General features: G+C 45.3%; 1 protein-coding gene across 8 annotated transcripts in view; it reads right to left on the bottom strand.

Moving 5' to 3' along the window:
- The window catches only part of ABLIM1 (actin binding LIM protein 1), a 317,067-nt gene that overhangs the window by 93,746 nt on the left and 204,298 nt on the right, over nucleotides 1–19,023 (bottom strand). For all 8 annotated transcript variants that reach the window (XM_050958982.1, XM_050958988.1, XM_050958980.1 and 5 more), the window contains exons 5-6: nucleotides 10,204–10,330; nucleotides 8,634–8,727 (exon numbers count right to left, since the gene is read on the bottom strand). In XM_050958982.1, the coding sequence (XP_050814939.1) occupies nucleotides 8,634–8,727; nucleotides 10,204–10,330 (221 nt within the window). The remainder of the gene's footprint in view (nucleotides 1–8,633; nucleotides 8,728–10,203; nucleotides 10,331–19,023) is intronic.

The following is a 19,023-nucleotide window of genomic DNA, read 5'->3' as shown; positions in this document are numbered from 1 at the left end:
TTTCATTTTAAAGCAAGCCAAGCCTTGACTTCTCTTATTACTACAATTACATCGACAGCCCAGAAAGTGATGCAGTTTGTGATATCAAATGGATGATTGCCATGAAAACAGCTCATCTAAACAACACATGCAAGAGAAGGAAAAACAATGCATGAGTGATTTTTTTGAAGTTCCTGAATAGCATTCTCCATTGTTTTAACAGGATCTACCTAATCAAAAACCCAAGCAGTTATCTGTATTTACTAGGAAATGCCCATCTAGTGTAGAACTTAGATACTTTAGGGCAAAATTTTCAAAAGTGCTTAAGTGACTTAGGAGCCTAACTCCCATTTTCAAAAGTGACTGAGGCACTAAATCTTGTTAAAAGTCAATGCACTTAAGTAGGTAGATTACTTTACAAGAGACTGGTCCTATTTAAATGTTGGTAGACTCATGGCCTTAGAGAATATTTCTTAAAACATGTCTTATTCTACTACCTCAATAACCCTTTATATAAACACCAAGTATTTTATTAGTATTTGTTAACTGAAGCAAACAACGACCCTAATTCAGTGAGCATATGGAACCAAATACTTGGTTACATAAATAAGACAACAGAAAATTATTGGAATCATTGACCGCACACGCTTCTGTACCAGTGTGGAGGAGGGAGAAGAGGGAAGGAACGCTTTGGAGGAAACTTTTGGGCACCTCTTGCTTGTGAAGAGCTATTCCTTAGTATCATATTCCTCTCTTCAACAAGGACAATAAAAATTCTCTACAGAACTATAGCAGGCATTTCTCTTTACATTTCCAGTGTCAGTGTACCTCTAAGCTGGTGTCTAGGTATTTCAAGGTGTAGCATAGATGATGGATTCCTGAACACCAACTCTTAAAATAAGAGCATATTTCTGTATGTGCTGTGCTTCTTGTTAAAACCAGGGGAGGCTCAGCATAAACTGCCACATGGACCGTAGTTGATAGGACCTTGGTCTTTCAAGCTGAAGTTAGATAAGCCTATTGGGTCCATGGCACTTCTCTTCAGGTTCATTTGTTAAGGCGCATTGTGCCATAACTTACAAGGTGGTGAACCAGTTTCAACAGCTCATAGGAGACAAGCAAATATAGATATAAGAAAAGAATAGTCTTCAGAACACATGATGTGATACTTCCAGTGTCAAACAATCACCAAATGGGAAGAGTTGCTTCATCAATAGGGACTAGAGCAAAGGTGGGCAAACTATGGCCCGTGGGCCTCATCCGGCCCACGGGACCTTACTGCCCAGCTCCTGAGCTCCTGTCCATGGAGGCTAGCCCCCGACCCCTCCCCTGCTGCTCCCCTTGCCCCGCAGCCTCAGCTCACCGTGCTGCCAGCCCAATGCTCTGGGCGGCGGGGCTCTTGCAGAACTGCAGCCTGTCCTGGTGCTCTGGGCAGCGTAGCTGTAGCACTGCCAGCCACCGGTGCTCCAGGAAGCGTGGTGAGGGGGCAGGGAGCAGGGGGGGTTGGATAGAGGGCAAAGGAGTTCGGGGTAGTGGTCAGGGGGCGGGGATGTGGATAGGGGTCAGGGTGATCAGAGGGCGGGGAACAGGGGGGTTGAATGGGGGCAGGGGTCCTGGGGAAGCAGTCAGGAAGAGGGAGGTTAGATGGGGCAGTGGGGAGGAAGTCAGGTGCAGGGGTTCCGGGGGCGGTCAGGGGACAGGGAGAAGGGGTAGTTGGATGGGGCAGAGGTCCCAGGGGCGCAGTCAGGAATGAGAGGAAGGGTTAGATTGGGCGGTGGAGGGTAGACGGGGGTTCCGGAGGCGGTCAGGGGATAGAGAGGGGTGAATGAGGCAGGAATCCCAAGGGGCCATCAAGGGATGAGAAGCAGAGGGGGCATTGGATAGAGGGTGGGGGTTGGGCAACGCCTGGCTGTTTGGGGAGGCGGCACAGCCTCCCCTAACCGGCCCTCCATACAATTTCAGAAACCCGATGTGGCCCTCAGGCCAAGAAGTTTGCCCGCCCCTGGATTAGAGCCATACCCAGCCTTAGCTAGGAGAGATCACATGCCTGCTTTTTCTTTGAGACAGTGAATATTAAGCAAGTTCTGTTATAGAAATAAATGGATAGAGAAACCAGATGGCTCAGGGATTTGTTAGCACATATGAAGCCTTTGATTTTTAGATCACCAGTTCAAATCCTGCCTGTAACAGAAGTGACCAAACGCACCAGCACAGCACTGGACTAGGAGTCAGAAGACATGTGTTTCACTACCAGTTCTGCTGTGTGACCTCAGGCAAGTCACTTCACTTGTGTGCTGCTCAGTTTCCCGCTCTCAAGAACTGAGATAAATACACTTAACATCCTTCGTCAAAGGTTTTTTCCATGTGTGGATGAAATGCATGCACGTGGACCCAAATGACTTTAATGGCCTTTGAGACCCAAGTATTATTATATGTGGTAGGTTATGCAAAATGAGTTGGGCCATAGTTTTGCAAATATCTAAGTGTGTGTTTACCTTTACAAATGCCTAGGAGTTTGGATCAGGCTCAAGATGTCAGTCTTTCACTGGCCAAGCTTTAAAACACTAACGTTAAGAAAACTTTAAATTTAGTGGAAAGTCTATGTTCTTTTAAGGATCAATCCAAATTCCTTTCATACCATTATATCCTGATAAGGAAAGTTTTTCATTGGAGCCAACAGGAAATGAGCGATTTCCCCAAAATAATGGTTCCTTTCTGATAGCAAAACCTGTGAAGGAACACTGACCTTTGTAGCCTTGACTACAACTCCACATATTCTTAATGTACAATACGATTTATGATTTCTTGAACATACATTAGATTTCTCTCTTATTGGATATTTATCATTTTCAATGTATTTATTGTGCAGGCTTCAGCCACCTGCTATTTGTCATAAGCAGTAAAGCTCAGAAGTATAAGCAAAATCTTTCTAGCTCAAACCCATTACTTTTTTTCCACCTCACTCTTTTTTAGTGGATTTAGTGATTCAAATGAATAGCCTGGAAAAATGGAGTCCTTCATTTAACCACAGAACCAGGACACCAGCAGCTGCATCACTGCCTCCAACAATACACCTTAATATTGACCTAAGAGATCAGCTGCAGGGGAAGGCTGGATATATTCAATTACCCTCATCCATTCAGTGCTTGGTCCCGCTACAGAAAATGCCAAAGGTGCCTGTTAGTACGATTGGGGGTGCTGCTTTCTGAAATGTGGTACAAAAGACTTCTTTAATTTTGAGTGTCTCCATTTTTGAGTGCCAGATTCAAGACAGGTAGGGCCTGATTTTCAGAGGTGTCAAGTACACATGAGTCTGACAGAAATCAGTGGGGGCTGCAGGTCCTAGAAGTTTCTAAGTGGGCACTCAAAATGGGTGGGCGATTTTAAAAATGTAAAAAGAACAGGAGTACTTGTGGCACCTTAGAAACTAACAAATTTATTTCAGCATGAGCTTTCACGAGCTACAGATCACTTCTTCGGAGCTGTAGCTCACGAAAGCTCATGCTGAAATAAATTTGTTAGTCTCTAAGGTGCCACAAGTACTCTTGTTCTTTTTGCAGATACAGACTAACACGGCTGCTACTCTGAAACCTTTAAAAAATGTAGGCCCTTGTCACTCATGCCATCAAACTTGTTCAACAAAATGAGTTTTTATGCTATCCTTTTGTGCTCTTCCCATTTTACCATAACCAACTGTGAAGGAACACAGTTTTACTTTATCAAGTGAAACAGGAATTAGGAAAAAATAACGAGCTTTCCAAAGGGACAGCATATTGCCTATTGCTGCCTACTGATTCACTAGAGCAGTATGTGTGTGTGATGGATGGTGGGTGACATTTCTCCTCTGCCTTTGCTACTTGCATCTTCAGTGGGATGAAATATTACATTCCTCTATAAAAGCAGCAAAGAGTCCTGTGGCACCTTATAGACTAACAGACGTTTTGGAGCATGAGCTTTCGTGGGTGAATATATGTAGTGCACTACATGCATCCGACAAAGTGGGTATTCACCCATGAAAGCTCATGCTCCAAAACGTCTGTTAGTCTATAAGGTGCCACAGGACTCTTTGCTGCTTTTACAGATCCAGACTAACACGGCTACCCCTCTGATATACTACATTCCTCTAAGATCACAGTATAATATACAGCCTCCTTTTAAAAAATAAACTGAAAACTCTGTGGGGATTAATTAATCCACTTTTTGTTTTTAAACTGGAAAATACTAGGGAGACTGGACAGATCTAACAAGCTGTGATGTCACAACCTTCAGTTTAATTGCTCATGCAAATATGATGCTTTATGGAAAGAACAAGATTTGTATCCAGTCTGTGTCACAGGAAGCAGGAGATAACTCAACTGACTTCGCTCACTTGAAAAACCTCCAGGTCTTGCTTTTGCTGGAAGGGAAAAAAAAATGCTGCTAAAGAAAAACAGAGGGAAAATACTAATCTCTATTTGAAAAGGCTATATCTAAATTAAACTATTAGATGGGAGCTAGTGAGTAATTCATCCTCACTAGATAAGGGAGGAGTCAACTGCCCCTCTGTATCAGGTCTACAATATTCTACAAACCCTGGCACAAGGCTGCTTTAAGTTGCACTGGCTGGAACAGCATCCTTTAATAGGCACCAGGTTTAAAACAAACCAAAGGAAGTATTTTTTCACACAATGCACAGTCAACCTATGGAACTCCTTGCCAGAGGATGTTGTGAAGGCCAAGACTATAACAAGGTTCAAAAAATAACTAGATAAGTTCATGGAGGATAGGTCCATCAATGGCTATTAGCCAAGATAGGTAGGGATGGTGTCCCTAGGCTCTGTTTGCCAGAAGCTGGGAATGGGTGATGGGATGGATCACTTGATTGCCTGTTCTGTTCACTCCCTCTGGGGCACCTGCCAGTGGCCACAGTTGGCGGGCAGAATCTTGGGCTAGATGGACCTTTGATCTGATCCAGTATGGCCATTCCTATGTTCTAGGAACCATTCTGCCAATGAGGAATTGCTGCTTTGGCTCCAGTCCCTGATCACATCTCCCTGCCTATAACCAGCCACGATATGCCCGATGCAGGTGGAGACAGGGAGGGAAGGAGGGAGGAGAAGACAGGGACACAGAGCTGAGTGAGAAAAAACTATGCCAAGTTTGTCAGTCAGCCAATGTTTCCCATAGGCTAGGAGAATTCTTATCCAGACATTAAAACTGATTGGGAAGGAGGTACAGCGTACTCGTTTGATTTTCATGGGCTATACAGGATTTTGATATTCGTTGCATACCAGGGGCTGCAGCTGCCCCCTGCTATATTGCTACTAGTTATGCTATTGATTTATTAGTACTGGGTCAATGTCTGCATCTATGTTCAAGCAAAACTTCCACAGACTTACCAGAAACAACATGGTAAAAGTGAAAAGTACACCTCTACCCTGATATAACATGACCTGATATAACCTGAATTCGGCTATAACGCGGTAAAGCAGTGCTCTGGGAGGGGCAGGGCTGCGCACTCCGGCGACTCAGTGGGTCAGCATATCTGGCTCCAACATGCTGCTCTGAGCGGCGTTAGGGGTGGGAGGCAGGCAGGAGGCAAGTGGGCAAGAGAGGTGAGGAGGCGAATTGGGGAGGTGAGTGGCAGGCAGGAGCGGGCTGAGGATGCAGGCGGGCGGGAAGACGGCAAGCAGGAGAGCGGTGGTTGGGCAGACGGGGTGGGAGGCGCGCCGGACAGACAGTGAGGAGACTAGCGGGGAGGTGAGCAGTGGGCAGGTAGGTGAGGTGAGGAGGCGAGCGGCGGGTGGGAGCGCTGGGCAGACAGTGAGGAGACTAGCAGGGAGGCTGATTTGTCCTGGGCCCTTCACCCCTCTAGGGATGGCTCCGACACGCTGCTCTGAGCAGCGTGTTAAGGGTACCAGGCCGGGGACAAGGGGTTGGATAAGGGGCAGAGGGTCTTGGTGGAGGTGGTTGGAGACAAGGAGCCTTCTCTACCCAATATAACACGGTTTCACCTATAACGCGGTAAGATGTTTTGGCTCCTGAGGACCACATTATATTGGGTTAGAGGTGTATTAAAAAGGTAGAGGAAAAGATACACAAAATTCCAACTTGAGTACATATGCTTAATGCTCTCACATATTCAAAAGGTCACTCAAACGGCTCTGTATTTTTGTAAGGCTTTATGACTACTTTAGGCTTAGGCTCAATGAAAAATGCTAACAGTACTCTGTCACACACTGAGCTCTAGAAAACGAAATGTGGTTTGGTTGCCCCAGCTCAATTTCCACTTTGATTCCTGTTTCAGCTGAATGTTATTTCGTATTTTCAATAATAAACATGCAGCCAAAGTCACCGTGAGAAACCAACCTCAGGAACAAAATTTGCATGACTCTCCATCCTCCACAGCCAGACTCCAAGAGAGCAAAAGCCAGGACTTCAACTTGCCCAGGTGAGGTCTGGATGGACAGCTGAGGCCTGGCTGTGTTGAGCCTCTTAGCCACCATTTTCAAAGGATTTCATTCATTTATGGCACAGTCTAGCTCAAGCTACTCTGAGGTTCCTTCAGAAAGGCAGCTTTCTTGTGGAGGATGATGCGTTTTCAAGCCAAGATGATCTGAGGTCGAACTTCCCTTATGCACAGCCATTGCAGTAAAGGCAGCCTTTCTTGAACAATACAGAAGAAAGGGAGCTCATTCTTAGAAACTCTAGTCAGCCTCAAGTATCCTCCCCTATATTACTTTGGGCACAGTGCCACTGAATAAATTCAGCGGTTGTACACAGTTTGTGTGTATCCCTTATACAGTAACAACAAGGAAGGTATCCAAGGGCTATTTTTGTTTTTTAATTTATAAAGTTCCAGATCTCACAGTTTTCTCCTGTTCGCATTATAGACTCATAGACTTTAAGGTCAGAAGGGACCGATGTGATCATCTAGTCCAATGCTTCCTTTATCAGTGCATATTAAATGAGGGGGCCCTTCTCCCTGCTCAAGCGTGGCCATATTCTCTTCTCACTAACTATCCAGGTGGGTCTCCAAAAGGATTATGCACGTATTAGAAAGGAGGGAGACAAAGAGCCTGACTAATTGAATAAAGAAAATATTTCATTTTAACTGAAGCAATGACAAGTGCCTGGGGTGCCTAAGTGTCTTCTGGCTCCCTCATGCAATGGCCGCCATCTTGGCCAACGCACCAGGGATTGAATCAGAGACCTCCAGTGCTAAAAGCTTGAGCCACGCTTCAATTAGAGCTGTAACAGACTCAATCTCCGTAGATCGGGGAAGAGAGATAACATCCCCTCAACAGTGGGTTACAACTGCATTCATCTCTGTGGCTGTAAGACTATGTCGACACTATGAACTAGGGGTGCGGGTCCCTTGCTTGTGTACACATATTCATGCTAGCTCTTATCAAGCTAACGTGCGTATAAACAGAAGTGTAGCTGTCATGGCACAGGCAGCGGCAGTGGAGATATGGCTGACCCAATTTCAGGTGGGTTTGTACTCAGTACGGCTCAGTTGTGCCTCTGCTGCTGCTACCCATGCTACTGTGGCTACCCTGCTATTTATACTAGCTCATAATGTAGATGTAGCCTAAAGGGCAGACATTTTGTTACTCATAGGAATTCTGTGACCAGGTCTTCGTGTACACTTCCAACCAGCGGTGTGTTTTCGGAATTCTTTGCCCTCTTTCTTTCACCAAGTAACTTTGCAAAGTAAAATCAAGCACATTTTCGGGTAACCTTAAATATTAATCGATACTGAAGCTTAAGACGAACCCAAGCCATGTACTTCAGATCAAGAACTGAATTCTGATCTAAACCAGTTCTTTCTTTACATGGAATCTAGTTTCCTAAATGGATCCATGGAGTCAGGAATCAATTTTGCCTCTCATATCTAAACAGTAGCGTGTCCTGTCCTGGAGAGGGTCCTCTGAATTTTTGGCAGAGTTCCACCACCAAGCATCTCTACAATTATATGGAGAGCTCTGTGCCAAAGTATAAGGATCACAACTCTAAGGGCTACCATCATTGCCAATGACAGACTGACATCAGTTCTAGCAGCAAGGGGATGTGTCTCTAACAAGAGTCACCCAGATCTGATGGAGGAGCATGCTGAGGACATACTCCCCTTCATATAGTCAGTGATTCAGGAGAAGGGCTCTTTTGGGTGGAAATCCTGGCTTCTGTTTGTGCCTTCTCATACCTAAATTATTTAACTTCCTCTCAAGAACATTCCTCCCTTTCATGTTCTCAATATCATGCATAACACCTTATCTCAATCTCCTCTCTTCCAAAAAATAGAAACTTAGCGTTCCTACCCCCCTTCACAGCTCTCAACTAGAGAACATTTATTTTCCCCAGATGTGTCTCCTTCAGTACTTTTTCTAATCCTCACCCCAGCTACCCAGGATGCTCCAATTGTAGACTCGCCACCAACTTTGTGCAGTACCACACACAAAAAAAATCATCTCACTGACATCAGAAACCAGGGCAATCAGTTCTCACCTACACTTTTTTTCCTGGTGGCTGGAATTTTTCCAAAGCACTTAGTAACAAGCTAACTCCGCTCCCATTGAAGTCAATGGCAAAAATCCCACAGAACAAATTCTGTGTGTACCCTGCAGTCTGGTGGGTAAACCCAGCTATTAAGCATCAGATTATATATTACTTACCTCTAGGACCTTCCCAGTGATGAATTGGTGACATGCTTCACATTTGACCCCAAAGAGAACCTGGTAGTCCTTTTCACAATAAGGGGCACCATCCCTGAAATAAAATATCCAGATGATACAAGTTACGATGCGGCTTGTATTCTTCCCTTGTCCGTAGTGGAAATGCCCACTGACAGTAAGAGGTGAATGGGACAGAAACCAACTATTTTGCAGCTCAAATGAAATGGCATTTCAGTTAGCACCATTTAGGATCAGCATTTACATTTCCACAGAGAATAAAGAAGAGACGTTCAAGCACAAATGTGCACATTGAGGACCAGATCCTCTGCTGATGTAAAATCAACTGAGCTATGCCGCTTTCCAGAATCTGACGATCCGACCCTTTGTCAATATTCTATCGTACGCATGCATGAGCCTGCTGCACCTCTATCCATTTCAGTAAATAAATCCTTGGTAATCTTAATAGCGTATAAATACAGACATCTGAGCATCAGTGGCATCATGATGGTTCAAAAGGGAGGTGGGCAGTGCTATCTTTGTATGACTGAGGAATGAATTAGAAACACCTTAGCCAGTTTAAAGAATTTATACGGTATCAGGCATCACCTTACGAGTTCCTTTGTTTAGTCAGTCATAGATGCAAGCCTGTTTATATTTGTGCCCACTATAATGAGCGATGAAAGGTTTGCATTTGTCACATACGCTAGTGTCCCTATATTTTTTCTCCTCCGCTAGATGCTTGAAAGAGGTCTGACTAGACTCCCTCCATCTTGCAGCTAAAGCACTCTCTCTCTCTGATTTTTCTCCCTTGCCTTGGTATGCTCCTAACTTTTTTCTTCATTAGTTCCTAATCCAGGGAAGGTAAACACAGCGTCAGGTCAATCACATCAATGTGTCTGGTCTCTGTTCCAGCCAAGTGAGAAACGGGCAGTTTCTTCCTTTCTTCTCAGGTTCACAACTTGAAAATAACTGGACAAAATGGTGGAAAAGCTGTGCCTTGGAAACACAATGAGGGTGTTCACACACCCCTCTCTTTGACCAGAAAGACATGCAACCCTCCTGCTCATAGTATTTATTTTACCAACTACTGTTAAATCACTGTTTTTCCTTTACTTGCTCCAGCCAGCTTACAAGGAAAAATTCCCCTCGGGTACCAATTCCGAAATTCTGCTCCTACTATGAGTGAGGATTTCAGTGCACATGGTGATGGGCAACAGGGCACAGAAATTTTTTTTTATTGAGCTCTCTAGAATTAAAAAAAATAGTTGTTCCATGACTAAAATTGTCCACGTTTAATAAAGTGAGAAAAGCTCCATGTGTTCCAAGCTCATTGTCTCCTTATTTATTATTGAGATTCATAAAATTTTGGGGGCAGGGTCTATAGCTCACCCCCCATCCCACGTCCTCCATTGTCTACCCTATGAATGATCAGCATGTGTCGGCAGAGCAGGTTTTCGGAAGTGCGATATGCCCAGCAGATTGGAAAAGAAGAATTTGGCTGCATTGTACTTTTGGAAAGTAAGGGTGGATTTCATGCCAGGCAACAGAAAAGACATAGGAGACTGCTTACTTGCTGATGTATTCTCCAGTCAGGACCTTGCCACAGGCCTTGCACTTAAAGCATCCCAGGTGCCACTGCTTATCCAGTGCTAGTAGCGCTTGGCCATTTTTTATCTCTCTTCCACAGCCAGCACAATCTGCAAATAAATATGTACATTCATTGTCAGTGAGTTGGCCACTACCTAACGAACACCTAACACTACCTAACGAACCTACCTAACGAACACCACTCCTAGGTTAGCTAGAAGGGGTCATTACAAAGCAATTCAGACACCTACATTCCCATAAGGGTCAACATGCCACCCCCACAAGGTCCCAGCCCGGGGAACAAGGAACCACAGACGCATTCTCCTCCATAACAAGCATACCTAAGAACAGAACAGAAGGCACTGTCACACCTTCAGTGATGATTTGCAGCCAGCCCAGCAGATTTTATTAGGAATTAACAAAATATGCTTTCACTCACAAGAATGACTTCAAGAGGAGCCACTGTTTATTTAGTTTTTGCCATCAGCAAAGTCTCTGTTGCTTAAATAAACCTATCTGTAGTAGGCATGGACTGGCTACTTCTAATCTAAAATTAAACGCTCCCCAGTAATCGTCCTTCTCAGGCATTACTTTTCCCCCTCCAGATGGCAGCAAAGCACTAAACGTTAAATGGGTTCTTGGTAGGCAGCAAAACTTTCAAAGATTCAGGAGTGGTAAAGAGAGAAAATTTTTACAGCTAGAATACATAATAAAGGCTTTGGCAATCATTGCAGTATAATAGGGCGCATCCTCCTCTGTATATAAGGAAAGGAACAATTCCCATTGGCATCCCTTGTGCACAAAAAAGGACATTTACATGAGAACTTCAGTTCTGTGTTTGGAGTCAACACTGAACACTGATATATTGAGATCCTTTGATGGCAGGAAACAAGCAAAGAGCCCCAGGCAATGGCACTGAACGCCCTCTATCTCTGAGATGCCATGGTGTTTCATATCAGGTTGTAGATCTCTGGCTCAAGGTTGCCATTCCACTCAAATCCAAAACAGTCAAAGCTTTCCCTATAAGGGGCACACCAGTGAGCACTGAGTTTTGAGCAACATTATATGCTGGGGCCAAGTGAAGAGTTGCAGACGTCCCCCAGGCGCAATTTTGGTGAAGGAAGGGCTGGAAGGCTCGTAAGAGTAAGAATGAGAGAGAAACCTGATGAACACAGGGAAAGCTGCAGGGAAGGAAAGAGGCTGGAAACTGTATAGGAGGGTGTTGGGATCTAACCTGATAACTTAACACCCTGAGCTGAATATCACATCCTCACAATGACACTGAGTAGTTGAACACGAGTGTCATTAACAGAATAATTAAAACAGTTCAGCCCAATCACTGCAGCTGAAGGAATATCTACCCAATCAGTTTAACTCTTGAACTCTACGCTTCTCAAAAAGGTCACTGATCTTCAGGACTGGTCTACACTGGGGGGGAGGGGAGGGAAATCAATCTAAGATACGCAACTTCAGCTACGTGAATAGCGTAGCTGAAGTCGAAGTATCTTAGATCAATTTACCTCTCGTCCTCGCAGCGCGGGATCGATGTCCGCGGCTCCCCTTGTCTACTCCGCTACTGCCGTTCGTGCTGGTGGAGTTCCAGAGTTGACGGGAGCACGTTCGGGGATCGATATGTCGCGTCTAGATGAGATGCGATATAATCGATCCCCAAGAAATCGATCGCCACCCACCGATACGGCGGTAGTCTAGACGTACCCTCAGTGTGCAAGCTCAATAGATAGAGGATTCCTGAGAAGTCCCAACCAACCCTCACAGTGGTAGATTTACCCCAGTGTAAATCCAGGCCTGCAATGAAGTTACTCCAGATTTATGCTGGTGAGAGGAGAATCAGGCCCCATGTCACTGAAATGGACAATTAACTTTCTGGAAATTGTCCAAGCAAAGGAAAATCACCAGACAGATGCTGTACACTCAGAAAGAGAGCGAGAGAGATGGGGGCAGGGGAGTTTGGGACCAGTGTAAGATTCTTACATGATAACACGTATGTCTGAGCCTCCTGACATCGTGTTGCAAAGACATGCAACATCAAGATGACTTTGCCCCACAGGACAAAGTGTAAGGAGTGGAACCAGGAGAAGAAACTACAGGAATGACCAACTGATGGCCAGTGACTGTTCCCTCCAATTTTCTATGCAATTTATCATGCCACTCCATAAACCTGAATCAGCTTCCTCAAGCTTTAATGTACAAATGCCACTCACTTATCACCTCTTATTTTTAAGAAGCAGTTCTAGTTTTTTCATCCTTTCGTAGGCTGGATAAGGCAAAACTCTCAGACTGTTCTGTTCCTATCCTAGCACTGCACTAGACTTGCAGTAAATTTTTATTATTATTATCATCATCAGAAGAAGAAAATCCATTCTGCCTGTTGCAGGGGGGCAACAGTTGGGGTTCGTTTGCCCGGTGTGCGTATCCCCAATGACCACACCGGAGTGGAGAAGCAAGTATCTTTATTTGAGTCAAATAAGGTGCAAGGAGATATAAAATCTCAGATCATGCACACATCACTATCCGTTGCCATGTCTTATATACCTTACTTGTTTACAAAGATGTTCACAGGTGCTACAATTCATCATTTACAATTCATTAACTACCGGATCTTTTAATTAACTATATCCTTAACCCATACTACTGACCCCCCCCTTTGATCGATTACATCTTGTACCATAAACAAAAGAACACAAGAAAATGATAAATGATTACATGTACTCATGCTAACTTTAAAGGAACATATTGTTTAGCTCGAAAGGCAGTCGTAGGCCTGAGAATGTAAACTTCTGACCCCACGCCATATTGCCAGTTACCTGGAGCACTGCACCCCCCAACAATCCCCCCTTTGAGAATACTCAAAGGCCTTTCGTTGAGTTTTCTCATATTCATTACTTAGAATAAGATCAAAGGGCAAGCCACCTGATGTTGGCAGCGAGACTGCCCTAAGGGGGTACATTTCTGTTGGCTGACGGAGGGCAGAAAGACAGATTTTACAACAAGGCACTCCTATCTGCAGACCACAGCAGAAGAGCAAACCAATTGCTATTACCACTAGCAGGGAGGTAAAAATGCTTTTAAGCCACCCAAACCAATTACCAAAACCCCAAGAACCCCACCAATTATTGTCACTATTTTGCGTTATGTGAGTGACAATGTCACGCAACTTAGCCAGTCTATTTTTAATGCTTTGGCTGTGATCAGAAAGGTTAAAGCAACAGAGACCCTTAAATTCCTCACAGCCATGATTATGCCCTTAAGAGGAGGTAATTTATTGCAGCGCGATTTTGGAGTACCTTTCTCGGACCCCTGTGAGTTCCGAGGCCAAGTCAGAGATTAAAGTAGAAGTTAGATTAATGAACTTGGCAAGGGCACAGGCCACTTTAGCAAGCTGGAGCTCTGCATCTAAGGCCAGGCCTGGGACTCCGACCAATGAAGTAGCAAGGGCTATGGCCTGAGATTTAGACACCAAGTTTACCTTAGAATCACATGTTTCATCCAGAGGCTGGCCACGCCGAGCCCTCTGGGCTCGGATAGGTCCAGGTGTCTTTAAAACTAGAGCATGGCCAGGGACAACCCCCATGGTTAATCGTCCGAGAGAACAAGGGCCTCCCGAACTGTTAGCTGGGACATAGGTAAATGCGGTTAGTCCGCAGAGCAAAAACCACCCACGGGGAAGGTATAAGTGTGCAAAAAATAAGAAGTCGGGATTGGGGAAACAGAAGAATTCATCTCATGGTTGGTTAAATTAGTATCAACCTTCTGTGCCCCTACAATAGTAAAACAGGAAGTAACATTTGAGGACACGGCCATTAGCCTACTCTGAAGACGATGCTGGTTTGTATAGGGCTTAGGACTTGCGATAGAACCAAACCGAGACAGATGCCCAGCTGTCAATTTAATATTGAAACCAGCAAGTTTAGCATATTTGTGAATTTCTTGCAAGGGCATAGCCACCCCCACAGAACAAGTAGTAAATACAGACCCTAAAGTGTAACCACTCATAGTCTGCGTTAGCAAGAAGTTGATCTTTTAAATCCTGACGGCTGGAATACTGGGCATCTATAACTTCCAAGCAGTCATGCTCTTGGCCCTCTGTTTCTGGCAGCAAGGTGGCTAGGTTAAGGGAGGGGCAAGCCTGCAGGGTAACTTAGGGGTTCTCTAAGAGCTTAGCCTGATACCGGGCTACCCGAGCTTGGGTGAGCCAGAGACCCCCCTTTGTGTCCAGTAAGGCTTGGTCCATATGTGGAGTGTATACTTGAACAGCCCCCTCCCACCCCCAAAGTCAGTTTTTCTGCTTCCTCTAACACCAGAGCTGTAGCTGCAACTGTCCGTAGGCATGCCGGCCACCCCTTAGCAACCTGATCCAATTGTTTGGAGAAATAAGCCACTGGGCGTTTCCAAGAGCCCAATAACTGTGTAAGTAGTCCCAGGGCCACCCCTTTTCTTTCATGTACATACAATTGAAAGGGCTTAGAAAGATCGGGCAGACCCAGGCCTGGGGCTTCCATCAATTTTCTTTTTATTAAGGTAAAGGCATTATTTGCCTCTGATGTCCAGTAAAACGGTTTCTGATCGGTCCCTTTAACACATTCATATAGTGGCTTAGCTAGTAGTCCAAACTCTGGAATCCATATGCGGCAAAATCCTGCCATTCCCAGGAATACTCTGAGCTGCTTGCGATTTCGGGGAGTAGAAACTCGACAAATAGGTTCAAGCCTCCCCCTTGAAAGCTGGCGTTCCCCCTGTCTGATCTGGAAGCCTAGGTAACGTACTTCGGGGAGGGCAATTTGGGCTTTATTTCTTGACACGCTATACCCCCGCAGCCCGAGAAAGTTTAAAAGACTTACGGTTGCCTGGAGACATACTTCTAGTCCCACTGCTGCGATTAATAAATCATCAACGTACTGTAGGAGAAGGACTTTGTTCTCATTTTCCCATCCTTCCAAGTCCCGGGATAAAGCTTGACAGAAAAGAGTGGGGGAGTTCTTAAATCCTTGTGCCAGCACTGTCCAACATAGTTGCCTTTTATTCCTGTTTGCGTCTTCCCATTCAAAGGAGAAAATTTCCTGGGACCCTGTGTCCACCAGAATTGTGAAAAAGGCATCCTTTAAATCAAGAACTGAGAAACATGAATACTGTCCCCCCACAGAGGCTAGCAGCGTATATGGGTTGGGCACGAGGGAGTATAGAGTCTTAACCCTCTCGTTGACTGCTCTTAAGTCCTGCACCAATCGATAACTGCCGTCCGGTTTCTGGACTGGTGAGATAGGGGTATTCCAAGCTGAGTGACACTCCTGTAATACCCCACACTGCAGGAATTTATCTATAATTTTCTGTAATTCCTCCCTGGCCTCCTTCTAAGTATCAAGACTTTGCTCATATCTTCATTCTGCTTCTGCCCATGCCTTAGCTGAAACCTGGTTTCGCTCCACTTCAGAGAGGAGTGTTCACAGAAGTACCTGGCAGTTATCCCAGTCAGGTTTATGACTAACCAGACAGCCTTCAAAAACTGAAATAAATCGGGAGGGGTTGATAGAAAATTCCCCTGCCTGCACTTTGAAAGCCGCTAGATCCACAGAATTAAAAGGAACATGAGAGTACACCTGCATAGTGGTTAACTCCTGAGTAGCCGTAGCATTGCGAGCGATTCAGGTTTGAGTAATTAAAGGGTACAAACCTGTGGCGGGCTCAACTGGCGGGGCTGAGGGGACTTTGTCACCATACAATGGGGGTGCTGTGGCCAAATGTGACCCCGCTCCTGCTATTACAGTAAATAATGAGTTTTAAACATTTTCACAACTCTTCCCTAAGCCTGTTGGAATCAAATTACACTGCTTCAAAATATCTGTTCTGTTCCATAATGACATAAATATCTGACCATACATAGGCTCATTCCATTTACCAGTTCACTGACAAAATAAAAGAAGTTGGAGGATCGTATTATAATTAATTGAACCCTCCGGTGGCCACCGTTCCTGGTCCTCTAGCTGATATTGAGGCCAGTCTATTGTACAATACCTTTTTAGTTTACCCTTAGTTAGTGGATCCATTCCAAAGATTTTCCAATTACCGAGAATGCAACCAGAATGCATTCTAAAGGCGTGCACGCTACCTTATCCTGTGACTGTCCCTGTCCCATTCCTTACCGGGAGACCCTGGGCGTCCCCAGGTCTTAGCAGGTGACAGATTAAACCCTTTAACTTTTATCCTACCTTATCCCCGAGACCGGTTCCTCACCGTCGCTCAGGACCAAAGCTTCTCCACCTTCTGGGGCGTTGCACCGTTGTGCCTCCCGGGGTCGACCGTACCAGACTTCGCTGAGGCCCCCGGTGAAAGCACCGGTGCGCGCTGGGCATCAGTGACTGTCTCAGTCCGTCGGCCACCGGAGAGGGTCCGGGCAAGGCTAATTTTTCAGCCTCAGACCGTCCTGCCGCGGTCGCCAAAGCTGTTGCAGGGGGGCAACAGTTGGGGTTCGTTTGCCCGGTGTGCGTATCCCCAATGACCACACCGGAGTGGAGAAGCAAGTATCTTTATTTGAGTCAAATAAGGTGCAAGGAGATATAAAATCTCAGATCATGCACACATCACTATCCGTTGCCATGTCTTATATACCTTACTTGTTTACAAAGATGTTCACAGGTGCTACAATTCATCATTTACAATTCATTAACTACCGGATCTTTTAATTAACTATATCCTTAACCCATACTACTGACCCCCCCCTTTGATCGATTACATCTTGTACCATAAACAAAAGAACACAAGAAAATGATAAATGATTACATGTACTCATGCTAACTTTAAAGGAACATATTGTTTAGCTCGAAAGGCAGTCGTAGGCCTGAGAATGTAAACTTCTGACCCCACGCCATATTGCCAGTTACCTGGAGCACTGCACCCCCCAACATGCCCAATTAAGCAAAATGCTGAGATGCTCTGACCACAATGAAGACAATAGGCATTACAGGTACCTGGCATTGCTCAGGATCAGGCCCCTTCAGATTACGGAAACATTTGACATTTAATGTCGTCAGTATGAAAGAACAACAAATGCATTTCATGCTTATCTGAGACTTTCCCTCTGCAGATCCCAAAGTGCTTTGTAAAGGTGAGTGAGCATCATTAGCTCCATTCGTCTGATGCCACAGAGCTGCAGAGTGACTTGCCTAAGGTCACAGTGAGCTAATAGCCTGTGCTGTCCTACTAGACTAGAGTTGCCCTGTTAACAGAAATGTTTATCTCCTCTGGTGAAACAGCTGGTCGTAAATATAGAAAGCTGGCAATTCTCACTCAGATAGTACTTGAATAGAAACGAGATAAATACAGACTAGGTTAAGGGCAGGAAACCATTTGTTCACGAAAATTCTGCAAACAAACTCACTCACTCCTAGTGCCTGTGTAATGTATGGTAACGACCTTGGGTGAAATTCAGAACAGCGTGGGGTGGTTCATGCAAGGGCTCAGCAGCCACACAGGGGCATGATCTGCTACAGCATAGGCTATAGAGCTACAGTGGCATTGAGGCTGCAGGGTACAGGACTATGTGGATTCAGTGCCACCAACACCCAGTAGTGGCTGTGGAAAGGTTACACTGCAGCCCCACAGGGTATCTGCTGCTTGAGGAGTTGCAATTCCATTCCCCTTAACCCCCTCTTAGCGCCCCACACAAGTCCAATTACTCAGGCTTTGGGCAGGAGTGATCAGTGTTACCCTCTCTTCGCACAACACAAGCTAAACACATCACTTCATTCTCAGCATGGCTTGCCAGATGTCTGCATCTTCTGCACAGTGGTATAAAATGCAAGGGTTTCCAAAAGCTCCCATACACTGCACCCCCTAACAGAGGGGTCATATTCCAACACACTTCGTCTCTTTCATGTGCTCTGACTAGGCCAGCTCAGTCTAAAGATACGCCCCTACATATTTACTCTCCATAACATGTATAGTCCATAACAATGCCGCATTTGACGTGGCCAGAGAGCTAAATCAAGTATGAGAAAAAGGGCTGTTGAAACATAACATGAATGTCTGCCTGAATGAGGGCAGTGTGTGTGGGGGGGTTACATTTTAAAGTGACACATCGTTAAGATCTTCATCCCCAAGCACCGTACACAGCCTCATTAGAAAGCCCTATGAAGTTGTATGTTGGGATAGTAATGACAGATGAGCTGCCATCCACAATGCTCCGCTTGTGAAGAGCTGGACAGAAAATACATTTGCCTTTGCAGCTTCTGCATCACTCTCCACATCTGACAAAGAGCGAGGCATCCTGCACAGCAACTCATTTGTCACTGTCTAAATTAAGCAGCAGGTTTTCCCTCTTTCCCCCCCTTGACCAATGGCAGCGTAGCTGTCCCACAGTTTGATCACATCACATGCAGCACTCCAGCGTGATGGGCTCTGAGCTGACACTGCTGCATTAACCCTGAGCATGCTGCATACAAACTTCACCCAAGGCTGTTTGGATTGCCTTCCCAGAAATCTGCCCATATCCTCCCCTAAATCTCAAAAATTCACTACACAAAGAGGTCACCCAGCTCTGCTCTGGCTTCTGCCACCATATCAACTGGCAGAGGCCTCATAGGGGGAAAGCAGCCCTGAATGTTCTACCCACCTCGAGCCCGGGGAGTCTGCATTGAGAGATTATGAGAGTACGACTGCTCAGAGCTCCAGTATGAAACTGCAGAAAAACCTGAGGGTCTCTGGATTAAGTTTAAAAGTGTGAGCAACAAGGGTGATGCCGTGGTGGGAGTCTACTATAGACCACCAGACCAGGGGGACAAGGTGGACA

Source organism: Gopherus flavomarginatus, chromosome 6 (genome assembly GCF_025201925.1).
Source record: "Gopherus flavomarginatus isolate rGopFla2 chromosome 6, rGopFla2.mat.asm, whole genome shotgun sequence".
NCBI lineage: Eukaryota > Metazoa > Chordata > Testudines > Testudinidae > Gopherus > Gopherus flavomarginatus.
This window is presented reverse-complemented; position numbering and strand designations above follow the sequence as displayed.